Source organism: Manis javanica, chromosome 15 (genome assembly GCF_040802235.1).
Source record: "Manis javanica isolate MJ-LG chromosome 15, MJ_LKY, whole genome shotgun sequence".
Lineage (NCBI taxonomy): Eukaryota > Metazoa > Chordata > Mammalia > Pholidota > Manidae > Manis > Manis javanica.
The window spans coordinates 654,264-672,753 of NC_133170.1; the positions used below are offsets into that span (position 1 = coordinate 654,264).

An 18,490-nucleotide genomic window follows, 5' to 3' on the forward strand; every position below is an offset into this window, starting at 1 on the left:
CGTTTCACTTTCGAAATGTTTTATTCTTTATTCATTTCACCTTGTGAAAATGGTTTGTTTCAGTAATTAGGTTATTGGTCATCACAGAGCCTAATGCAAGGTTACGTGCTTCATATTTGAACTCACTTGCTGTGCAGACAGTGTGCACAAGAATTTTAACAACACTGATGCGTATCTCTACTTCCTAGGTGTATACATACGCAAAGCTGATTTTATTGTAAGACCTATAAATTCTTTATTTTCGGTTTACCTAGTAAGCAACAAGATACAGGATTATTTGTTCATCAGTGAATGGTGTTTGTAAAACAAGGCATTTTCTGGATATAGGTCCTGAATGAAGGAATTGAATATGAAAGATTCCTAGAAATTGCTGTTGTTGATCATCTGCTGACAAGCAACTAAATTACTGACAATCTTTTCGAAGACTGAACCAGAAAGCATTCCCAGGACTGGAGTGCAATGGTAACTAAAGCACAGCACATGTCTTATTCTTTTCAGGCTGCTATGACAAAACAGCACAAACTGGGTGACTTATAAACAACAGACATTTATTTCTCAGTCCTGGAGCCTGCAAGTCCACGGTCGGGCTGTTGGCATGGTTGGGTAGAGGCCCCCATCTGGGCATAAACTGACCCTTGCATCTTCACATGGTGGAAGGGGCTAGGGATCTCTGGAGCCTCCTGTAATTTATAAGGCACTAATTTCATTCATGAGAGCTCCACCCTCATAATTTAAGCACTAGTTAAAGGCCCCACTTAAATCACCTTCAGAGGGTAGGATTTCAACATACTGATTTTAGGGGGGGATATAAACATTTAGTCCATAGCATGTGAACAAGACCATTAAAAGAAAAATTGATTAAAAGTCTTCTGAGTTTCATACCCATTTCAGTTTTACTACTGGTTGGTAATTATGAAGTTGGGGTGAAACTGAAACTATTAGAAATGAAAATTTTGTTGTTTTTGTAAACAGATCTATCTTAATTTTCTGGTTCTCCATTGAACTTTCTGATTAAAAATTTTTAACTGAAAAGATGTTGAAAAATATGTAATCATGAATGGAGAGAAATTGTGTTGAACGGACATTTTATTAAAGCTACATAAATAAAATGTTTTAATTCGTGGTGTTCAGTTCGGTAATATACTCAGATAATTGTGTGAAAATGTGCTATTTTGTAAAATTTGAAGAAAAATACTTCTTTCCACCAGTATGAATGTTGGGTAAGCTTTATGATGTGGGGTCTGGCACAGTGTATACTTTATGTTTGCCCAAGAGCCATTTCCATAGAGGAGTTGAGTTGCCTTTGTGCTCTGATTTGCATGTGTCCTTTGTTTGAAAGTTAAAATCTTCACTGTCATGTTAGGATTGACAATTTCAGTACTAAGCTCTTTAAAAATGGAAGTGGTATAATGGCAAAGAATGGTCAGGGGTTAGAAAAAAACATTTTTAACCTACTTACTCTTGGTTGGGAAGCCTTCTAAAAATGTGCATAAATTGTGAGATTTAGTGGTGATTGTGTGCCTCTGTAATATCTGGAGCTTACCCCCATTACAGTGCCTGATATAGTGTATTATAATTGTTGAGTTTCGTTTTTACTTTTGTCAGGTGTGTCTGTGTTTAGGGCCTAGTGGTGCCTAGAAAATAGGCAGCACTGAGTAAAATATTTACTGAATGAGTGAGTAAATAAATCAGAGACAGGCTTTGGAAATGTGGGGGAGTCTGGTGTATGGCCTATTTAGGGAAAAAAATGTGATGACTGTAAAGGGTACTTAAGATCTAGAGTTCAAGAAGTATTTAAATTCCAGGAGAGGAGTTGAATTTCTGGGATGTGTAAATTTCTTTTTCTATGTCTTTTTGTAAATTGCCTTCTTAAGCAGTAAAACTACTCTGTTGGGGTTTTTATCTAATTCTCTATTGCTGTGTTTTCATTGTACATTTTCTATATGCTGAAATGTGATTTCTTATGCTTCTTCCTCACTGAACAAAATGTTTTCATTATCGTTTGCCTCCACTACCTGTGTGTGTCTTCATATTGGAAGGCAACAGTTACTCTGTCATACTGTATTATTACATTCTGAATAAATTGTACTCACATCCAGGGGTCCTCTGGAATAAGTCATTCTGTAACACTCTCCTATTTTTCTTCTAACCCAGGTTAACTATGGGAGCAACTGATAACTGAAGTGAAGTAGGACTAATTTTCATAATTCTGTCCCCAGAATAGTTTGATGGAAAACTGATTATGTGACTGCTTGACCTGAAGAATTGTAAGGGTAAGAAGGTTTTTGAATATTTGTGTACATAAGTAAAGACTTTAAGTGACGTTCTTGGGTACCACCTAGGAAATTATGGTATTAGCCTCACTGAACCATGATCTCTTCTTTTTTGCTGGAGTTGCCATATGTTACAGCTCTTGAATGTTTTATCTCCTAAAGCTGTATAAAGTAGAAACTAGGATACAAAAATCCTAAGGTCGTTTCTTTTCTGAGTTCTAGATTGTGTTCTTACTTCAACATTTTAATTTCCAGATTAAATAGGACTTTTGTTAAATATTATCAGTGTAGAATGAAGAACTTACCTTTGTATAAGATCTGTTTGAAAAACTATTTGACAGTTAAAATTTTATGAACTTTTAATACCATTCTTTTTATATGTAGTCTCTGAAACAGGAATTTTTTAAAATAATGATTCTGAGAGTCGTACAGATTTATTGATTTTGAATCCTGTGATAAACCTAAAATCATTTGGAGTGGGGAGGTGTTCACGGGTTGTATGTGTCTGCTAATTGTTGACACCTCTTGTGGTAGTCTTGGTGCTGAGCCCTTTAAATGGATTATGTGACTTAATCTTCATAGTGACTTAAGTGGTTACCGTTCTGTCTCCATTTTGTAGATGAGGAAACAGTCTTACAGAGGTTAAGGTCACAGCTTGTGAGTGGTGGGCTACTTGAGATTTGAGCCCAGTTTTTTTCTAGAACCTGTGCTGAAGTACAGGTTTATCTGCATTTACATTATATGTACCTTCCTGTCTCTGTACTGAAGAGATTGATAGGGAAGCTCCAGTGCCAACATGCAGCAGAGGATGTTCTAAACAAAAACAGTGTCACAATGGTCCGCTATAAGCAAAGCGGTCTGCTTACAAAGCCTTGATAAGGATGTTTCTTGATGGTGGAAATTAGGTAAGGAAAAATAAGCTTTGGGAGCATTCTGCAGGGGGTTAAAAAACCAGCACGGACAAATCAGAAGCGGGAGTTAGCTGTGATGTGGCAAAGATGCTGGAAAGGAAATGACTGTCCAGCTGAAGGAAGGAACTGCCTGGACCTTACTCTGAAGTGAGCAAATTGAGGCCTTGCTGCAAATGTCCATCATAGTTTAAGCCAGATTGATAATATAAATGTAGGTAAATCAACACAATCACAGAGCCATCAGAGGAGTTTTTAAGTAACTCAAGGACAGCATCGCAGAACTATTGACTGAAATGTGTAATAATAGTGGATATTATGCCAGAGGACAGGTTGAATATACACGTAGATAGAAGCTTGAGGGGCCCTCTGCAGTGAGAGATTGAAGCATGTCTCCAAACTGGACAATCCTCTGTGCTCTTATAGGGTTAGCAAACTGTCTGAAAAGGGCCAGATCATCATGATTTTAGGCTTTGCAGAGTATATGTTTTCTGTCGCAGTTATTCAGCTTTGCCATTTACAAAAGTATCCATAGCCAGTCTGTAAAGGAGTAAGCATGCTGTGCTTCAACAAAACTTTATTTACAGAAACACTCAGCCAGTTTTTCGACCACTGCCCTATAGTAACAGATAGTATCCTTCAAAAATACATCAGTCAAAAAATAGCCTTGGTTATGGTTTCTCCAAAGGACAGTAACATTCTTAGAGAGAGGATCAAATTTTTTAGTAGATAACTAGGAGGCAGTTGATGGACAGTGTTGAATTTGGGGACTAGTTTGTCTTGGATAGAGCATTAGAGATAAAGAATAAAGCAGAATAGATAGTATCTGAGAAGTTCTAGTTCTGGAAGTCACTGTCGATTCCATGAAGACCTTAGCCTTATGAATCAGTGTTCTCTTCAGCATCTGCGTGACCTGTGTCTCATCCTTGGCGTGAGTGTGCCCAACATAGGGACAGCTCTCTGTTTTTCCCAGTATCCCTTTCATTTCATCCTGGCTCCCATTTACCATATCGGCGCCCTTCTGTGGTAGAGACTGTAAAAGGAGTGGGGTGGAAAATAGAGTTCCACTTTCTCATGGCCATTCATATGTCCCTGTTCTATCTTTATATACCCAAAGCATCTGATTGTACCCTTTTGATAAAATATTAGTAGACTTGATCAATTTAGTCACTCAGTGATTTTTGTTTGTATTTTTTCAGTCCTGTTTGCCTTTGTCTTTCACTTTTGTCTGGGGAAAACAAATTGGGCAAGCAACGGTTTTATCACCCCTTCCTAATTTTCTGTTCTTAAAACAGCCATTCATTGCACGGCAGTGGAGTTGAGATTTGAATCTTGGTCTGTCAGACTAACGATTGTAGTCTAGGATGCAGATATCTTTAGGTACTGTGTGCTTAGGAGAGGGAAGTGAACTGGAAAGAAGAGTTCTGTTTTGTAGTAGATAGAAGCACATTTTGAAAGAAAAACATGGGAAGAAGGGGCAGATAGGAATTTTAAATGGAGCCAGCCAAGGCTAAAAAGTTGTTTCTGTTACCAGGAACTTCTGGTCCCTTCTCTGATTGCTTGAATGTCCCAGCAACTGCTGCAGTAGAAAATACATTGTTAGCATCCCAGGTATAATTTGAAACAATGTCCTTTTGTAGAGGGTGGTAATTGTATCCTAGAGCTGAGGATAACCAGTAGCCACATTGGACTACTTAAATTTAAATTAATTAAACTTAAGAAAAATTACAAAATTTAGTTCCTTGCTTGTACTAGCCACATATCAAGTACTTGATAGAACAACTTCTTTTGGGCCTCACTGTTCTTAAGAACTGAACTGTCTTACACACTATTTTCTTGGGTACATTGTAATTGCCAGCATGGGATAACCACGTCCTGTATTCCAGAGTTTGTGTGGGAAGATGTGTTTTTGAGTTCCTGAAAACTGATTCCTTCCAGTGATTTTTTATTTCAAATTCTAAAAGTTGATGGTTTTTATGATACAAAAAAATTTTAATTAGGTCACTGTTCCCAGATATTTTTATGAACATATTTGAAATAGTATCTTTAATACATAGCACAAGTAATATATAATGAAATAGAAAAGGGCAACCTGGAAGATAGAACTTTAAGATCATTATTTTAGGGGTACTAGACTTGAAAGATATTTTAGCTCAGTAAGGTAGAACATGGGAAGAGACATTAAAGATTGAAATTTGTAAATTCAAGTCATCTGAAAAGTAAAAAGAATTTACTTAAAATCTAGAATGAACATCCATTCTTTGAAATTTGAGGTAAACCAAAATTAAGAGAAAATTTGGTTTGACTTAGAGGTAATTAACTTTATTAGAACCAATAAATTCGGTAGGTAAAATATGATTTATGATTATAGAGGCATAAATAGTAAATATGGAATTGATTTATATCTAGCTTTTTGGGAAACCACGAGGAAAGATGGTCCTGTCCACCAACAGCTTATCTTTTATTTTTTTATTGACTACAAATTACTGGCTAGGACTGTGATTCTGTATTGTATTCCTATGGTCTTACTGGAACTTCAAAGCAAAACTGGTATTAAAACCCTGGATTCTTAGAGTACAAACGAGTTCAGGTAGATAGATAAACATGAACAAGTTATAAGTTTGTAAGCTGTCAAGCTAAAACTTGTGGTTTTTATCTAATGAAATGCTAAGTCCCAGTCATTTTGAATGAATAAACTGGTAGTGTGTCATGATTGTTGATAGGTATGGAAATAGTTAATACATGATAGTTCAAGAGGAAGCACACAACTTCCAAAAACTTGGAACACTTAAAAACAGCTTTTAAAAACTTTTGTTTTTAATTGAAGTATAGTTACCATACAATATTATATTAATGTTTCAATTGTATAACCTAGTGATTCAACAGTTATATGCTCTATGAAATGCTCAGACCTACGTGTAGTTACCGTCTGTCACCATACAGTTAACTATAATGTTATTGACTGTATTTCCTATGCTGTACTTTTCATCTCTAGAATTTATTTACTTTTTAATTGGAATTTGGTACCTTTTCATTCCCTTCACCTATTTTGCCTTTACCCTCAACTCCCCTCCCCTCTGGCAGCCACCACTTTGTTGTCTGTATTTATGAGTGTGTTTTTTTTGTTTGGTGTATTAATTCCAGATATAAATGAAATCATATGGTATTTGTCTTTATCTGACTTATTTTACTTAGGGTAATACCCTTTAGGTCCATCCATGTTGTTGTGAATGGCAAGATTTCATTCTTTTTTATGGCTGAGTAATATTTGTGTGTGTGTGTGTGTGTACCCCACATCTTCATCTGTTCATATGTTGATGGATACTTGGGTTGCCTCCATATCTTGACTATTGTAAATAATGCTTTAAGGGGTGCATATATCTTTTCACATCAGTGTTTTTGTTTTGTTCAGGTAAATAACATGCATGAAATTACTGGATCATATGGTATTTCTATTTTTAATTTTTTGAGGACCCTCCATACCATTTTTCATAGTGGCTGTACCAATTTACATTCCCACCAGCAGTGCATAGGGATTCCATTTTCTCCCCATCCTCATCAACACTTTATTATTTCTTGTCGTTTTGATACTCGGCATTCTGAGTGGTGAAAGGAGATATCTCATTTTGGCTTTGATTTGCATTTCCCGGATGATTAGTAATGTGGAACGTTTTTTCATGTGCCTGTTGGCCATCTGTGTGTCTTCTTTGAGAAAATGTCTATTCAGGCCCTCTACCCATTTTTTTAGTTGGATTTTTTCTTTCTGGTGTTCAGCTGTATGAGTTCTCCATATGTTTGGATATAAATCCCTTACTGAGTATATCATTTGCATGTATCTTCTCCCATTCAGCAGGTTGCCTTTTTGTTCTGTTCATGGTTTCCTTTGCTACACGATAGCTTTTAAGTTCCATGTAGTCCCAATTGTTTATTTCGCTTTTGTTATCCTTGCCTGCAGGCATATCCAGAAAAATACTGCTAAGGCCAATGTCCAAGAGTTTACTACCTACGTTTTCTTTTAGAAGTTTTATGGTTTCAGGTTTTATATTTAGGGCTTCAATCCATTTTGAGTTTGTTTCTGTGTATAGTGTAAGAAAGTGGTCCAGTTTCATGCTTTCAAATATAGCCATCCAGTTTTCCCAGCACCATTTATTGAAGAGATTGTCCTTTTCCCATTGTAAATATTTTTGCCTCTTTAATCATAGATTAATTGACCATATAAATGTGTGTTTATTGCTGAATACTATTCTGTTCCATTGATCTATGTGTCTGTTTCTGTGTCGGTACTTTACTGTTTTGATTACTGTAGCTTTGTAGTATAGTTTGAAATCAGGGCATGTGGTACCTTTAGCTTTGTTCTTTTCAAGATCTCTTTGGCTATTCAGGGTCTTTTGTGGTTCCTTACAAATTTTAAGATTATTCTAGTTTTATGAAGAATACTGTCAATATTTTGATAAAGGATTGCATTGAATCTGTAGATTTCTTTGGGTAGTATGTACATTTTCACAATATCCTATTCAGCATGGAATATCTTTCCATTTATTTTTGTCATCTTCAATTTCTTTCATGATGTCTTAAAGTTTTCAGAGTACCGTGGTTAAATTTATTTCTAGTTACTTTATTCTTTTTGAAGCAATTGTAAACAGGATTGTTTTCTTAATTTCTTTTCCTGCTAGTTCATTTTCGGTCTATAGAAATGCAATAGATTGCTGTATGTTGATTTTGTATCCTGCAATTTCACTGAATTCATTTGTGTTTTCTATATATAGTATGTTGTCTGCAAATAATGACAGTTTTACTTCTTCCTTACCAATATGGATGCCTTTTATTCTTGTCTTATTGCTGTGGCTAGGACTTCCAGTACTATTTGAATAAAAGTGGTGAGAATTGGCAACCTTGTCATGTTCCTGATATTAGAGGAAAAGCTTTCAGCTTTTTGCCATTGATTACTGTGTTAGTTGTGGGTTTGTCATATATGGTCTTCATTATATTGAGGATGTTCCCTTTATACCCACTTTGTTGAGAGATTTACCATGAATGAATGTTAGATTATTATCAGTGCTTTTTCTGCATCTGTTGAGATGATCATATGGTATTTATCTTTCCTTTTGTTAATGGGATGTGTCACATTTATTTGAAGATATTGAACCATCCTTGTATCCCTGGAATAAATCCCACTTGGTTATGGCAAATGATCCTTTTAATGTGTTTTTAGACTTGTGTCATCTTGAATTTGCTTTGCTAATATGTTGAGGATTTTTGCATCTCTTCATAAGGGATATCGGTCTATAATTTTCTTTTTTTGTAGTGTCTTTTTCTGGTTTTGGTATCAGGCTAATGGTGACCTCATAGAATTAATTTGGAAGCATTCCTTCCTCTTCAGTTTTTTTGGAATCATTTGAGAAGGGTAGGTACTAATTCTCCTCTCAATGTTTGGTAGAATTCACCTGTGAAGCCATCTGGTGGTGAACTTCTGTTTGCTGAGAGGTTTTGATTACTGATTCAATTTTGTTACTAGTGATTGGTCTGCTCCATTTTTCTGTTTCTTTCTGATTTGGTCTTGGAAGATTGTATGTTTCTAGGAATTTATCCATTTCTTCTAGGTAGTTCAGTTTGTTGGGCTGTAATTCTTCCTAGTAGTCTCTTATAATCCTTTATATTTCTGGGTTTTGGTTGTAACTTGTCTTTCATTTCTATTTTGAGTCCTTTTTATTTCTTGATGAGTCTGGTGAAAGGTTTTCAATTTTATCTTTTCAAAGATTCAACTCTTAGTTTCATTGATCTCTTTTATTTTTTTACACTCTGATATTTATAATTTCCCTCCTTTTACTAACTTTGGGTTTTGTTCTTTCTCTAGATCCTTTACATGTAAGGTAAGATTGTTTATTGGAAATTTTTCTTTTTTCTTGAAATAGGCCTGTATTGTTATAAACTTCCTTCTCAGAACTACTTTTGTTGTGTCCTAAAGATTTTGAACCATTGTGTCAACATTTTCATTTGTCTCCAGGTATTTTTTGATTTCTTCATTGACCCATTGTTTGTTTAATAGTATCAACAAATTACTCTCATGTGTTTTGTGTTTTTTCCATTTATCTTGTAATTGATTTCTAGTTTCATAGCATGGTTGTAAAAGATGTATTAATTTCAGTCTTCTTATCCATTTATATTTAAAGGAATTATTGATAGGTATATATACTTCTGTTTTGTTACTTTTTTTCTGTGTTTTTTTAGTTCCTTATTTTGTGCTCTTCCCTTTTGATTTGATGACTCTTTAGTGTTAAAATAGATTATATAATCTCTTTAGTGTTATAGAGACTTTATTTTTTGTGTTTCTTTTATAGTTTTTGGTTTGTTGCTACCATGAGGCTCACATATAACATCCTCAGTATTCAGCAGTCTTTACTAAGTTGGAGGTCGCTTAAATTCAGTCACATTTTAAAAGCACTACATTTTGTACCCCCTTTACATCTTATGTATTTGATGTCATATTTTGTGTCTTGCATTTTGTGTTTCCCTTAACTGTTTTATAATTGACTTTAGCACTTTTTAAATTCCCAGGCTACTTCAGATGTGATTGATCCACTGCCTTTTGCCTGTGATATTTTCCCTATTTTTCCATTTTCCTCTAGTCTCACCTTGTAGGCTTATCTAGCCTTGTCTCATCTTTTTAAAGAAGTTCCTTTAACTTTGCTTTAAGATTGGTTTAGCGGGGATGAACTCGTTCAGCTTTTGTCTGTCTGAGACACCTTTTATCTGTCTTTCAGTTCTAAATGATACTCTTTGCAAGTAGAGTATTCTTGGTTATAGGATATTTTCCCTTCAGGGCTTTGAATGTGTTGTACTACTCCCTTCTAGTTTGCAAAGTTACTACTAAAAAAATCAATTGATAATTACAGGTTTTTCCTTGTACATAACTGTTTGCTTCTCTCCTGGTGCTTTTAGGAATCTTTAATTTTTGCCACTTTAACTATTATGTGTATTGGTGTGGACCTCCTTGGGTTTGTTTTGTTTAGGTCTCTCTGTTTCCTGTACTTGGAAGTCAGCTTCCTTCCCCAGGTTAAGGAGTTTTCAGCTTTTCTTCAGATAAGTTTTCTGCCCCTTTTTCTTTCTGGGAACCCTATAGTGTGAATGTTGGTATGCTTGATGTCATTGCAGAGGTACCTCAACCTGTCTCCCTTTTTAAAAAATTTTTCTGCTCTTCAGCTTGGGTGCTTTACACTTCCCTGTCTTCCAGATCGCTGGACCATTCTTCTTCATGCTCTAATCTGCTGTGGATTTCCTGAGATGTAGAGTATTTTTCAGCTCAGTCATGCTGTTCTCCATCTCTCATCGATTCCTCTTTGTATTTCCCATCTCTTTGCTGAAGTTCTCACCGAGTACCTCCACTCTTCTCTGAAGCCTGATGAGCACCTTCATGACTGTTACTTTGAGCTCTTTATCAGGTAGCTTGCTTATAGCCATTCTTTAGTTTTTTTCCCTGAGGTTTTTGTCTTGTTCTGTTCATTTGAACATACTCCTCTGTCTTTTCATTTTGTCTAATTCTCAGTGTTATTTCTGTATGTTCAGTAGGTCAGCTCTGTTTCCTGTTCTTGAAGGTAGTTGCCTTATGTAGAAAGCTTCTTGTGTGGATCAGTAGTGGGGGTCACATTTCTCTTTAGGCCCTTAGGCTGTGGAAGATCTGTTCTGCCAGCTGCCAGGCTGTTCCGGTGTGAGCTGTATGACAGGCAGTTGCAGCTCTGACGGGAGTAGGTGAACTCTGTCCTGCTGCTCCTCCGCCTTCCTGAGGTTGCCCAGAACAGTTTTTAATGCAGATTTCTAACATGTAAGAAAAGGTGGCCTGCAACTTAACTGAGGTTTCTTAGTTTCTCAGTGATCGACCATTACTTATGTACTTCATTGCATGAGTTAAAATAGGGAAGGCAATATTTATTGTAAAATATTAATTATAAATGATAATTTATATATTAACACATAAGTAGAAGCTTAATATTCTTAAGGGAAGAAATGTGAAAGTGTAGATCAGACTGTCCAACAGGACATGAATTGTTTGAATTAAGGGGTCACATTCTACACCTTGTGAAACTACTGGGTTTTTAAAATGTGGTAATTTTGAAATTGACATTTCATCACACTGAGTTAACTCCAACTTAAATCTTCTTTATTCTCAGCTGTTTAGGGTAACATGGAGATGGTTTGGTGTGAATTTCCCCAAACAAAGAAGTAGACTCAGTTGCAGAGCAGATAGGTGCACAGTGCAGCTCTAGAATCTGCTAAGCTGGGGCTCTGTCTGCAGTACGTGACCTTGACGATGTGACTGATTCACAAGTAATCTTCCTCAGCAGGTCCATGGTTTTGGTTGCTCAGGCCGGACTACCTCAGAATTACCCTGGACGCTTGTTCTCCACACACACACACACCCCAAGTTCAGTCTGCCAGCAGGTGTTGATGACACAGCTGGACTCTGAGCGCACTCATCTCACTTGCTGCTCCCGTGCTGCCGGCCGCTGTCCTCTCCCCCGGATAGCACTGCAGTAGTCTCCTTGCTGGCCTCTGTTCTTTCCTTTGCCTCCTCGTCTTAAAACTGCCTACTGGCCCGTCTCACTCAGAGAAGCAGCCCATGTGTTTACCCTAGTCCATTGCATGACCGTAGGTTAATGTTCTGTTTCCTCTGTTCCACCACCGCATCTACTGCTTCTCTTTCACTGCTCTAACCACACTCGCCTCCTGTTCCTCGAACACCCTCGACACACTCCTCTTCTCTGCCTCTGGCCTTTCCCGTTCACTGCTGTTTCTGCCTAGAGTGCAGTTCCTCTAGATGTGCACATGGCTCGCCTTGCTTCTGTCAGGTTGACAGTTCAAATGTCGCTGTATCAGAAAGTCTTTCCCTAATTCTGTGTGTTTTATTTCACAGTTGTGTTATTTTTCTCCATAGCACTTCTTGACATTTTACATGCTAGATATGTTACTTACTTTGTTTATTGTGCCTCCCCCACTAGAAGGTGAAAGCAGGAGCATCTGTCTGTCTTATTCAGTGCCGTACTTAGAGCACTGCCTGTTAGTATGTGTGTAGCGCTCAGTAAATCTTTGAATTAAAAATAAATAGCCCTTGAGAGGTGCCTAGCCCTCTTTCAGATACTTTGATTCACATTCTTCTTCCTCCCCTCAGAGCAGCCCATCCCATGTGGAGGTCACTGCACACCTTCTCCATCTTGCTGCTCTTCCGGGCTGCACGTTTCCACTCCTTTCCCTTTCTGCATAAGACGGCTGTCTTTGGGCACTCATCGTTTTGTTTGACCCTGAGAGTGGCACCAAAGGAAAACAGAGGCTGCAGATGTGGGCTGAGTGGGAGTTTTCCTCTGGTTTTTGACATTCTGCTCCTAAGGCAGGCTGTGATTGGGTTAACTTTTAAAAAAGTGACTTGAATCCTGACTCACTTTGACTATTTAATCCACTAAAACCTTTAAATCAGCTTTATGTGTTCTATTAAGGTTTTTATGCTTTGCATTTGGTTTTTGAACCGAAGGAGAACCTTTGGACTTCTTCTTATTTACCCCAGTAAGTCGCAAGGTAGTATATACCTTTAATGAAGCATGCGTAAGTTATTTAAGAAACTGACCAAAAAATGACTGCATATACGTATGGGAGAATCATACTGATGAAATTAGGGATTTCTTGTGCCAAGATATTTCAGTATGCATTTGAATAGTTCATGGCAATCACATGTCTTGCATCAGTTCAAGAAAGAATTCTAGGAACTGATTTAAAAAATAATTTTACCTCATAAATTTGTTCCACCTGACAAGTGATTTTCTTTCCCATTTTTCTCATTTTGCCTCTTGTGGTCACCATTTGCTAGTCCTCTGGGCCAGAATAATCCTTTACTCCTTCCCTGCATTTATTGAGTCACCAAATCTCAGAAGTCCTCCTGCTTTTCTGTTCACTTCACAGCCAGTCAGCCTGGCTGTGCAAATCCCTGCTTCTGATCTTTCCCCACTGTAGCCCTTTTCTGTGATCTGCCAGCAGATCATTCTTTTAAAAGATTGATTCATATCAGGTTTGTCATGTCAGCCTTCCTCACAGGAATCTCTCACATGGAATCCAAACCTCTCCGACAGCCCCTGGAGCCGTCCCATCTGCGCCCCCTCGGCGCACGGCTCTGCCTGTTGCTCTCCTCATGCCTCCCTGTGACTGCTCGGGTAGACGGGGCGCACGCACCCCTCCCGAGCCCACGCTCACAGCTCGCTCTCCTGTCCTTGTCAGGCAGCCTGGCCAGGTGCTCTCTTACTCCTCCACGTGCTGTGGAGCTCCTTCAGCGCCATCAGCGAAAACCCAGCCCAGATGGCTCTCTTTTCCCTAAATTCCAGGTACATACGTGTCTGCACCACAGAATCCATCATTCAGCTTTGTGGCTTAATACTTACATGCGGCACTTCCTTTCAGTAAGACAGTGTGTTGATGGCAAGGAGTGTAAGAGGACTGGGTTATCCATAAAATTGACTGCCTTGTACTGTATTTTTTTATGTGTAAAATAATTTCTTACAGTTTTGGGTTTTTTTGATGTTGATACTTTTAGGAAACGTAAAAATTCTCTATTATGATTGATCTTATAGGAAACCGTTTTTCAAGGAGAAATGAAGAAGAAAACTGTATATACCCTAAATGTGGGAGACCAGGACTGTGAAGACATGGAAGGTAACTTTTCCTTTTTATAAAGTTTGTGTGTTGAAAACAAACCTTAGTGTTTCCAGATTGTTCATTTCTATACATTTCAAAATATACAAGAAGATTTTTGTTTTTACTTATTTTTGTTCTCGAATTCTAAAATAAGCTGCCTGAACAAGTGCACACATTTTTTCCTCTCCTTCCATGTCTTATTTTTGATTGATTAAGGTTTTGGGTTTGGTGAGCTCTTTTTCTTCTTAAATTTTTACTCCCTACTGGTATAGGAATTATATATCTTTTTATTGTATTTGTTTTTTAAAACAGTGTTGATGTTTTCCTGTTTCTGAAGTTCGTATTTCAATCTTTATTGCCAAATGTGGAAGAACTGTGGAGCTCTTAAACCCTGACCGTCCTACTTGGCTTTCTAGGTATAGTCAGTCATCACTTTGGTTTTTGTTTTGTTTCCCCAAACACCACAAACTACGTAATATTTCATACAGACAGTGTTTGGAGTGGGGGGGGGGGGTTCTTTTTTTCTCCATTCCTTTTCTTCTTCCTGAAAACCTTTAAGAAGTTCTTTTAGTGAAAGTCTGTGGGTGATATGCCCTAGTTTTTTTGTATATTTTCTTCAAAACCATTCAAAGAAAGATACACAATTCTTGAATGATAGTTTTTATTTTTATTTTTTTCTGTTAGTACACGGAAGATACTATTTAGACAATATGTGGTTTTCTTTCTTGCTGTCAATCTCTTTTCAGCCAAGTGCCATTTCCTTGGAGATGACCTGTCTTTTCCCTCTTCTTGCTTTAAGATAACGTTTTTGTCTCTGAAGTTGTGCAGTTTTGCCACTTGTTTCTGGGACGAATTATTTTCATTTGTCCTGTTGAGCATACTTGGTGTGTCCTGTTACTGTTGATGTGTGTCTGTGGTGGTTTGTTTTACTGTTTCCCTTTACTGCTTTAACTGTTGCCTTGGCTTTATTCTCTCTTTGGGACTTCAGTCAGTATTGAACTTTGTTCTGCCTCATTTCCCAGCTTCCTGCTCACATGTCACAGTTCCTTGTGTCTCTTACCGTGTAGGTAGTTGCCTCACATTTCTCTTCCAGTTCACACATATTCTTTTCTTCTGGGTCTAATCTGCTGTTCAATCATTCTCTGTAGTATTTGGAAATTTTGACACTTGAAGCCAGTGTGTGTCTAGATATATTTGTAATAAATGTAACATATAAGATATAAATATGAAAAATAAGTAAACTAAATCAGTTCCTGTTCCTGCCTGTTCTTATTAAGAAAGCTTCCTCAGGTAGGTTTGGTGATGTTGGATTTTGAGTTCTTATTTGACCAGTTTAATCCTTAGAATCCTTTGCGCCTGGGGATGCTTTCCTGCAGAGGGTTCGTGTTTGCTTTTTCTGAGCCCTGCTGGGACCACGCCAGCCCCACGTGAGAGCCTTGGCTTAATACTCTCACCTCTCAGACTCACTTCCACACCTGGGGCCCTCAGCACTAGTCTCTAGATCTTAACACTAGTGTGGACATTTACTCACAAGATGATCCCTCCTTTTCCATTCGTGTATACTGTTCACATTTCAATTGATCATTTCTTTACTTTTTTATTTTTTGTTGAACTTTGGAGGGCCTTAAAATCACACACCCTCATGGCAGTGTCTGTTCATAGTACAAGTGTGTATGTACACTTGATCTAGCAATTCCATTTTTAGAAATTTATCATATAGATACACTATTAAAATTGTGAAATGACAGTCTTTCACTGCAGGATTGTAATAAGCAAAGTTTGAAGACAAGTGAATGTCCATCAGTAGGTCAAAACAAACAAACAGATGGAGACTAGTTTGTAAAATGTTCTGGCATTTATGTGAAGAAGGAGGTTTGAAAGGATCTGTGTTAAGATGTGCTTGTCTTTGCATTTAGACATAGTGGGAAGGACACAGAGGAATAGTTGTGTTCTTGCTGCACTGGGTGGAACTGGATGGATGCGGTAGATTTGAGTGGGAAATTTGTCACTGTAACTTTTTTTACTTTGGAAATTTTGAACATGTGACCGTTACTTTAAAATTAAACTTTTGAAATTCTTTTCACTGTCCAATTAAAAAAAACAAATTAGCAAATTTTGGGGGTATTGTATCTAAGATTTAATTACTTCATAATGGTAGGGCTTTTTAGAATATCTAGTCCATGATACTGCCATAAACATAAGTCAGATTGGTCTGGAGAACTTGAAAGCGTGTATGGCTGCTTTCCTTTATAGGTGAAGAAAACAAAGAGAATACTGCCTCTACTGGTCTGTTGTACAGTGAAGCTGACAGATGTCCAATATGTCTTAATTGCCTATTAGAGAAGGAAGTTGGTTTTCCCGAAAGCTGTAATCACGTCTTCTGCATGACCTGTATTCTTAAATGGGCGGAGGTGAGTCTGAGAATAAGTATTAAATACTGTATTTTAGTGCCCCAACATGATTTTCATTACACCTAAGGAGTTGATGCTACCTTTCATAAATTATTACATGGCAGTGTGTTTTCCCTTATTTTGGACAAATTTTCCTGTGTTACTCAAATTCTGTCAGTATGTTTTCTTCTAATTTTCTTTTACTCAGCTTTTTGTTCTCTTATGATTAAAAATTTTTAAATGCGTATCTTAAAGAAACCTTAACTTTATAGCAATAACAGATGAAAATTTTTTTCCTGCTAGAAATGCCTTAATTCATCTTAAGTGTTCTTGACCCTCCTGAGATAAGTTCTGTCTACTTTCTGCTGTGTGTTTTATATTTTTCAGAAAATTTTTATGTAGATTATTTGATTTCTTCTTTCTATCAGCCTTGTGGGATAACCGGAGCAGATGTAGTACTGTCCTTCTGTTTTACAGATGAGGAAACTTGGATTTTGTGTTGTTTACCTTGAACAAGATCTCATAGATTAAGAGAAGTGAATTTAGAACTGCAGTTCCTAATTCCTGTTTTTTTTAACTTACTGTGAACTAATTTCAGAGTCTGAGTAGTTAGATTACTGAGGTTCTTCAAAGTAGTAAATGACTAAGAAACAGGACATTTTGGATTTAAGGCGACTCAGTTTGGGCCAAGTAGATCATGAAAGTCCCACGTGAATATTCTTCATTGTAAGCCCCATTGTTTTGAATTGTGAAATAAAAATCCTTTGTCTTATTAGTCATGCTACATTCTGAGTTAGTAGTTTCTCAGTGTGTAAAAATTAGTAAAGGAACTAGATCTCAAAAATATTTTTAACATTAGCTGAATTCAAATTGTTTGACATCCCTAAGCACATTGGTATTAATCATTTATTACGAATTGGGGGTTTCAAAGTTCTGTGCTGTAAACTTCATTAATAGTGTGGAAGGAGAATGTAACTGTACTGACTCCATGGCCAAGATCTAGGAGGGAAGACTTGTGCCAGTTGGATTCATAAACAGTTCTAGTTGGGTTTAAACCTAAGCTGGTCTTTGACAAGAGGGTCTAAAGACAGGAAAAATGTATTTTGGTAAAAAGTATTTTGAATTTATCTTAATTAATTGCAAGTCTCTATGTGTTTGCAGGAACATTGACTAATGAAATAAGAATACGAATTTTTTCTGCTACCCAACTAAAGATTTCATCTGTGGAATTTAGTGCACGTTGATTTGCTTTGTGGCTAAATATTTTTAAAATAGAAGAGATCTTGCTTCCAGTAGAGAAGCAATCAATAGTCTAGATGGTAGAAGCCTTCGGTTCCGTTCAATGCTTTGATAAGATTGTATTCAGTGACCATATATTGTGAGGTTGAACAGCGTAATCGAAATATGTGTTTTTCTATATAAAACAGACATGGTCTATCCTTCCTTGCATTCTGCGTGCACCTTTCACAGAGTGCGAGCTTTGCCGTGGTCCCAGCTTTCTCTGGAGCGTGTCCAGGAGGTGGAGCGAGCGACGGTGACCGTGCGCATGCTCAGTTCTGCTAGACAGCATTCGGCTTCCCTGTGCTTGTAGCTTGTTGAGTATTTTTAAGTTGAAAATACTTAATAACATTCATAGTGCTGAAGGCAACACCTTTCTTGTATGTAATGTTTTCCTTCTTTTATGTTTCACCTTTGGATAGAAACATTTTGTTGAAACCAGATTGTTTTTAAAAGAAAGTACTTATCTGTACTTAAGCTGAACTACCACAAATTGTGATGGGTGGGGTGGGGAGAGAGTTGTGATGATGTTTAAACAAAAATAATTAACCCTGAAAGCGGAGAATAAACAGAATATTAAGAATTATTTCATTGTCCCTAATTGGGATATTAGCCATTAGTTAAATAAACCATTAAGTCGAGTAGTAACAAGAGCACAATCTACTATTATATTGTTCGTTATAAATAATAAATAAATACTGGTTAACAAAATTACTTAGGCTTTGAAATTAATTTTCAGTTGAGTCTTTAATTGGTAAGATAAAAATTAGATGTGTTTTGAAGTGTTCATGTGCTTTGACAAATAGAATCAGGTTTCTGATTCACTGGTGTTTTTTTACATGGCCATTAGTCATTAAGTTCTCTAATTTTCCTCAGCCCCCTTCTGTTTTTAAAGAGAGGCCTGCAGTTTACTTTGGATTTCATGATTAGAATAAGCATCTACATTTCTTCTAACTGGCCAGGCCCTATG

At 37.0% G+C, this 18,490-nt stretch overlaps 1 protein-coding gene across 8 annotated transcripts in view; it reads left to right on the forward strand.

Moving 5' to 3' along the window:
- Positions 1 to 18,490, forward strand: part of SCAF11 (SR-related CTD associated factor 11) — a 62,813-nt gene that overhangs the window by 14,259 nt on the left and 30,064 nt on the right. For 3 of the 8 annotated variants that reach the window (XM_037009488.2, XM_073223169.1, XM_073223172.1), the window contains exons 2-4: positions 2,155 to 2,273; positions 13,789 to 13,870; positions 16,106 to 16,263. In XM_037009488.2, coding sequence (XP_036865383.1) covers positions 13,810 to 13,870; positions 16,106 to 16,263 — 219 coding nt within the window. In that variant the 5' untranslated portion in view covers positions 2,155 to 2,273; positions 13,789 to 13,809. Of the gene's footprint in view, positions 1 to 327; positions 463 to 2,154; positions 2,274 to 13,788; positions 13,871 to 14,164; positions 14,269 to 16,105; positions 16,264 to 18,490 lie in introns of all 8 variants that reach the window. The other 5 variants (XM_073223171.1, XM_073223170.1, XM_073223166.1 and 2 more) reach the window with 4 other exon arrangements.